Source organism: Artemia sp. Qi Xiang Cuo, unplaced genomic scaffold (assembly GCF_049724085.1).
Source record: "Artemia sp. Qi Xiang Cuo unplaced genomic scaffold, ASM4972408v1 HiC_scaffold_23, whole genome shotgun sequence".
NCBI classification, from domain to species: Eukaryota; Metazoa; Arthropoda; class Branchiopoda; order Anostraca; family Artemiidae; genus Artemia; species Artemia sp. Qi Xiang Cuo.
Genome location: NW_028297432.1, coordinates 4,153,612 through 4,160,783, shown reverse-complemented (window position 1 = coordinate 4,160,783; position 7,172 = coordinate 4,153,612). Strand labels below are relative to the sequence as shown.

At 33.7% G+C, this 7,172-nt stretch overlaps 1 protein-coding gene across 1 annotated transcript; it reads right to left on the bottom strand.

Annotated features, from left to right (window-relative positions):
• Positions 1-1,819: 1,819 nt before the first annotated feature.
• Positions 1,820-2,947, bottom strand: LOC148938976 (actin, cytoplasmic A3a-like). The gene has a single exon (XM_089107397.1). It carries the CDS (start codon positions 2,945-2,947, stop codon positions 1,820-1,822), a length of 1,128 nt encoding a protein of 375 aa, XP_088963523.1.
• Between the last annotated feature and the right edge of the window lie 4,225 nt (positions 2,948-7,172).

The window sequence follows — 7,172 nt, the reverse complement described above, 5'->3', positions numbered from 1 at the left end:
GATGTATGGTGGTTCCAGGTGTAGTTACATAAAGGACGATTATAGCTCATCAAAATGGTGTTTGTCAATTATCCGGATTGCAGCGGTAGCTAGCAACCTACTTTAGGTTGCAGTGGTAGCTAACATCCTAGTAAGAGACGATCACGTCCAATGTTACGAAATATAAAAACTCATAGTTCCTAAAACACGAGTCAGATCAAAACAAAAAGTACACAATTAGAACCACCTTGTCCGAAACCCTGTATAGGAAACTCAGTCCCTTGGCTTGAACAGCAAGGGAAATATATTGGCCTGAAAATCAAGAAAATTACATTAAAATACGATGATTGGAATAACATACCACTGCATACATTGGACTTAGATAGCTACTTGATTGCTTGAGGATCGTCTCTTACTATTTCAAAAAAGAAAAAGCCGTAGGCTTCTTCCTGTTTGTAATGATATAGCATAAAAAGAAACCCAAGTTGTAACTGACGTCATCCTGGTTGTTTATTACAGTAAAGACATAGTAACTGGTATATTGTTACATTAAAACACGATCATTGGAATAAAAAATCATTTTATATATTCTAGTTGTTTATTTACTTTATTGTTTGAGGTTCATCTATTTCTGTTTCCAAGAATCCGGGTTGCAGCGGTAGCTAGCAGCCTAGTAAGGGACAATCACGTCCAATGTTAAGAAATATAAAAAGCCATGACATGAAAAAACGATCATTAGAATAGCAAACAATTGCATACAATGGACTAAGTTAGCACCTTGATTATTTGAGGTTAGTCTCTTACTATTTCAGAGATGAAAAAGCCGTAGTTTTTCTGGTTTGTTCATGTAGAATAGAAAAAACCCCAGCTGTAACTGACGTCATTACATAAAATCTCGAATTAGTTCATTCAAACTGTTCAAACAGTTCTCGAAATAAAAAGTAACCCATTAGAACCACATTGTCCAAAACCACTATGAATGAAACTTACCGCCCTTTGGCTTGAAAAGTTATCAACCTAATTAAAATACGATCATTCATAGAAAATATCATTGAATTTTTAGGACTTATTTAGATGCTCGATTTATTGAAAAAAAATACAGCAAAGAACCATATTCCAATTTTAACTGAAATAATATATTGACAATATAACTTTAAAAACGTATCTTTTGAAAGTTGCTTCTATAAGTATGTTATATGAAATCCGGGTTGCAGCTGTAGCTAGCAACCTAGTTAAAGACGACCACGCCCCATATTAAAAACTAAAGTAACTCATAATTCCTGAAAATAGATTCAGATCAAAACAAACAAGATGTGACCGTTAGAACCGCCTTGTCCGAAACAGCCATATAGCAAACTTACCGTCCCTTGGCTTGAATGGGGAGAAAAAAACGGAAAAACAAACCTGCTTTCGATGCGGAATACCTTGGTTCAGCTACTTTTCTTGATTTTTGAACTGATATATTTTCCTTGTTTTTCAAGCCAAGGGGCAGTTAGTTTCCTAAATAGGAGTATTGGAGAATAAGATTCTAATAGCGTACTTAGTTTTATGTGATTGTAGTTTTAGGAATAATGGGCAATTTTTTTTTACTATGGGCCTGGTCGTCTTGGTTGCTAGTTATTTGCTGACACCCTGATATTTTGAAAAAAACTAGAAAGCGAGAAAAAACTGTCTTTCCTAGATGACTAAGGAGTGGTAAACACTATATTTCTAATTTAGTCTTAATTCATTGTCTAAGCAAGGTTAAACAAAAAATGATGACGGTTTCATCTTTCAACAGAATAAGTTGAACAAAAATCACATTGTTTGCCATTTTTAGCCTACTATTAGCATAAGCAAGTCAAAAGCATTTTCTGTGAACAATGGATTGTCCAGACTCATCGTATTCCTGCTTAGAAATCCACATCTGTTGAAATGTTGAGAGGGAAGCTAAGATAGATCCACCGATCCATACGGTGTATTTACGCTCAGGAGGGGCAATAACTTTTATCTTCATGGTGGATGGTGCAAGGGTAGTAATTTCCTTTTGCATTCTGTCAGCAATCCTAGGGAACATAGTAGAACCACCAGACAAAACGATGCTGCCATAGAGATCCTTTCTTATGTCAACGTCGCATTTCATGATACTTTTGTACGTTGTTTCGTGAATCCCATCAGACTCCATACCGAGAAAAGATGGCTGGAATAAGACTTCTGGGCATCTGAATCTCTCATTACCTATATTGATGACCTGACCATCAGGCAGCTCATAGTTTTGTTCAAGAGATGCTGAGCTGGCGGAGGTTGCCATCTCCTGTTCGAAGTCCAAAGCGACATAGCAAAGTTTTTCTTTGATATCACGAACGATTTCTCTTTCGGCAGTGGTGGTAAAGGAATAACCTCGCTCAGTTAAAATTTTCATCAAATAATCCGTCAAATCTCGACCAGCAAGGTCCAATCTCATAATTGCATGTGGAAGGGCATAACCTTCGTAGATGGGTACAGTATGTGAGACACCATCGCCAGAGTCAAGAACAATACCAGTGGTTCTACCAGATGCGTAGAGGGATAGAACAGCTTGGATGGAAACATACATAGCAGGGGTGTTAAAAGTTTCGAACATGATTTCAGTCATTTTTTCTCTGTTGGCTTTTGGGTTAAGAGGAGCCTCTGTGAGTAAAACTGGGTGCTCTTCTGGGGCAACGCGAAGTTCATTGTAGAAGGTATGATGCCAAATCTTTTCCATATCGTCCCAATCTGTGACAATTCCATGCTCTACAGGATACTTAAGTCTCAAAATTCCCCTTTTTGCTTGAGCATCATCGCCTACATAAGCATCCTGGCTGCCTGAATTAATCATCACTCCCGTATGTTTTGGACGTCCAATCACAGCAGGAAACATTGATTTTGGGGCATCATCTCCTGAAAATCCTGCTTTACAAATACCTGATCCATTATCAATAACAATTGCAACTAAAGCTTCTGTCATATTTTTTTCAAATGTCTTAGTAATTGTTACTATAATATGACATTACAAGCTTAAGTACCGTATCGAGTTGCAAATTCCTAACAAAAAATAAAACTAAATTTAAAATTTTCAGGTATTTTTCTAGTTTGAAATAAAAAATAAAAAGTATTGCTCGGAAACCATAAATATTTTTGCAGTTTACAAAGTAACCTTAAAGATTCTGAACTGAAAACTATAATAAAAAATTAAATTTCTTTTCTACAAAAGATACGCACTTTAGAAGTTGAGCCAAATACAGTTTGATTCCAGGAGATAGTTAAAACTTTGAAGTAAGAGATGGAATGAAACTTTTGTTGATGAAATTGAACCTACAACAAAACTATTTTAAAAATTTCAGGTATTTCTCTATTTTTAACAAAAAAAAAATTAATATTATTTCTCAGACACCATAAATATTTTTGCACTTTACATAATAACCTTAGCGATTCTGAACTGAAAACTAAATTCAAATAAGAAATTGAAATTCTTTTCTACGAAAATGTAGCACAAAAAATAGGGTACGCACTTTAGAAATTGAGCCAAAAAAAGTTTGGTTCCAGGAGACAATTATAGCTTCGAAGTAAGAGACTAAATAAAAGTTTCGTTTATTAAATCGAACAAAAAAAAAAGCTAATTTAAAAATTGTCAGGTATTTTCCTAGTTTGATTTAGAAAATTAATATTATTTCTCAGATACCATTAATATTTTTCCAGTTTGCATCATAATATTAGCGATTATGTACTGATGCAATTATAGCTAACACTATAATATCGCATTTACTTTTGTGCCATATTTGGTTAGAGTCTAGTATTATGACATTATTCATCTATCTTATACATGATTGTACGTCATGATATCAAGGAAGGGCTCAAATTCTCTACGTTTAGAAGACAAATGACAGTGAGAATCTATATATAGAAGCCTGCCGCGTGCCCATTACCGGGGCCTGGTGGCGTTGGAAAAATTGAAGATTTTCATACATTGAGAAATACATTAAATTGGTTAAAGAGCGATAAATTGGTAATTGCAAAAATAACTGTATATATTTGAAAAGGGATTAAAACAATCTTAAAACCCTAAAATCAAAAACCAAAAGTTTGAAGCTTAGTAGAAATCGTATTTAGAAATTAGACTTGCTGTAATAATCAAATGCTTATGAATAAATTCAGCATGAAAAGTCATTAAATTGCCTAAACAACAAAAAACTGGAAATTGCAACAATATTTGTATTTTAACAAGGCATTACAACAATTCTAAAAACTTATGAGAATAGAAAACCGAAAGTCTGAAGCTTAGTAGAAATCATTTTTAGAAATGGGACTTGCTGTAATAATCAAATATTTATGAAAAGATTCAATATTAAAAGACATTAAATTGCCTAGAGAACAAAAAACTAGTAATTGCAAAAGTTTTTGTATATGTTTTAATAAGGCAGTACAAAAATTCTAAAGCCTCTGAAAAGAAAACCAAAAGTTTGAAGCTTAGTAGAAATTGTTTTAAGACATCAGACTTACTTTAAAAATCCAATATTTTTGATTAAACTGCAGTATGAAAATATATTGAATTGTGGAAAAGCAACGTTTATTAGAAATAGTTTTTAGAAATCAGACTTGTTGTAATAATCATATGTTTGATTAGATTCTAGTATGAAAAAAATATTTAATTGCTTAAAGAGAAAAAAACTGGTAAATGAAATTTTTTATATGCTTTAACAAGGGATTACAAAAATTCAGAAACTTTGAAAAATTAAGCCAAAGTTTGAAGCTTAGTAGAAATCATTGGTAGAAATCGGAAATACTGTAAAAATGAAATTTATTTGTATAGTTTGAAGTGTGTAAATAAATTTAATGGAGTATCCGGGTTGCAGCGGTAGCTAGCAACCTAGTAGGAGATGATCACGTCCAATGTTAAGAAATATAAAAACCCATTGTTCTTAAAAAAGGAGTCAGATCAAAACAAAAAGTACATCATTAGAACCGCCTTGTCCGAAACCCCTGAATAGGAAACTTTCTGTCCCTTGGCTTGAAACAGCAAGGGAAATATATTGGCTTTAAAATCAAGAAAATTGACTTTAACCACGTTATTCTCCCCAAACGGGATATTTTTTTTTCTCTTTTCTTCTTTTCCAGAGATAGCTTGGCACTGGAACATCGTTGAAAGTTGTTCAATAGCTCATTTTAAAGGAAATTAATTGGGTTAAAAATCTATAGTAACTAAAATAAATTATTTCTAAAAGAGAATAAATTTTTCCACCAAAAACTGCATTTTTGATGCAGTGACGTCATAATATCTATATAAGAAACGTCAAAACTGTAAATGGTCTCATTCATGAATACATAATGGTTAGATCAAAGCAAGCTACACGCAAGTTAAAACATCAGTATTACAAAAAAAACAGAGATAGTAATCCGGGTTGCAGCGGTAGCTAGCAACCTAGTAAGAGACGATCACGTCCAATGTTAAGAAGTATAAAAACCCATAGTTCCTAACAGAGGAATCAGATCAAAACAAAAAGTACACCATTAGAACCGCCTTGTCCGAAACCCCTGTATAGGAAACTTTCTGTCCCTTGGCTTGAACAGCAAGGGAAATTACAATAAAGAACGATCCGGGTTGCAGCGGTAGCTAGCAACATAAATGGCGTAAAATAAATGGCGAATATAGCTCATCATAAATGGTGTTTGTCAATTGTCCGGGTTCTAGCGGTAGCTATCAACCTAGTTTGGGTAGCAGCGGTAGCTAGCAACCTAGTAAGAGACGATCACGTTCAATGTTATGAAATATAAAAACTCATAGTTCCTAAAAAAAGGAGTCAGATCAAAACAAAAAGTACACCATTAGAACCTCCTTGTCCGAAATCCCTGTATAGTAAACTTTCTGTTATTTGGCTTGAACAGCAAGGGAAATATATTGGCTTGAAAATCAAGAAAAGTGGCGGTTACTACAACATTCTGCCTAAACGGCATATTTTTTTCTTTATTCTTTCTCTTCCACAGATAGCTTGGCACTGGAACATCGTAGAGAGTTGTTCAATGGCTCATTTTAAAGGAAATCTCTAGATCTAGTGCCATTTGTACTTTATTTTTTTTTTAAATCAATTATTTTTTACGAAAAACTCAATTTTTTATATACAATATTGATCAATGACGTCATAGTTGTTGGATGTAGTTAGTACATAAAGGCTCAATCATCGAATTTAAGCTGAAACTAATTATGTTAAAAGACGATCAAATCATTGCATATATTGGACTTAGTTATCTGCCTGGTTCCTTGAGTTTCTTCTTTAGGGGCGGGAGGGGGGAGGGGCAGTATACCCAATGTTGCAAGATTCATTCACGTGCCTCAAAAACTTTTTGATTAAGCGACTGTAATTCTACTAAAATTCCAGAAATAGCAAGAACAACAAGCCTGGGAATAAAAGCACCCTGGTAGACAATCTATACCGACTTAGAATACCTTAGTGAATCTGCAATATATGAATTCTACGTACCTTAACTCGATTTCTATATGCAGATTTGGCCTCCTCCAACTTTGCCATGTTTTGTTTGACAACTGATAGTCCTTTTTCTGATAATTCAAAACCGTTCATTTTTCCTTCTCGAATATATTTCTTCAACAATGCCTTCTCAGTGGGAGCTAAGTCTTCTTTCAACAGACTCTAAAAATAAAAACTTTAATCAAGATTTATTAATATCCACATAACCTATTACAAAAAATAAAAGAAATGAAAATCATGGATAGTGTAAGAGGAAAGTATGCTGATTAACTATAATTAATTAGCGATTCTAATTTGCTATCACAACTACAAAGTTAAGACACGATATAAGAACATTCAATTTCATTACAGACAAATAGGCCAATATGGAAAAGATGAAACATATATTAAAGCATATGAGATATTATACAAAATTATGATTTTTTTACATAAATCATAATTGTATACCAACGGTAAGATTTGGACCCACGTTATAGTAAAGAACGAACTTCAGTTCATAGTAACTAAAACAAGATTATAATTAGCTTTGGTATAAAATACTGTCAGCGATGGGATTCGAACCCATGTTACAGTAAAGAACGATTTCTCTCCCTTACTAACTGATATATGCTGGTTCTAGGTGTAGTAAAATAAATGGCGAATATAGCTCATCATAAATGGTGTTTGTCAATTGTCCGGGTTCTAGCGGTAGCTATCAACCTAGTCTGGGTA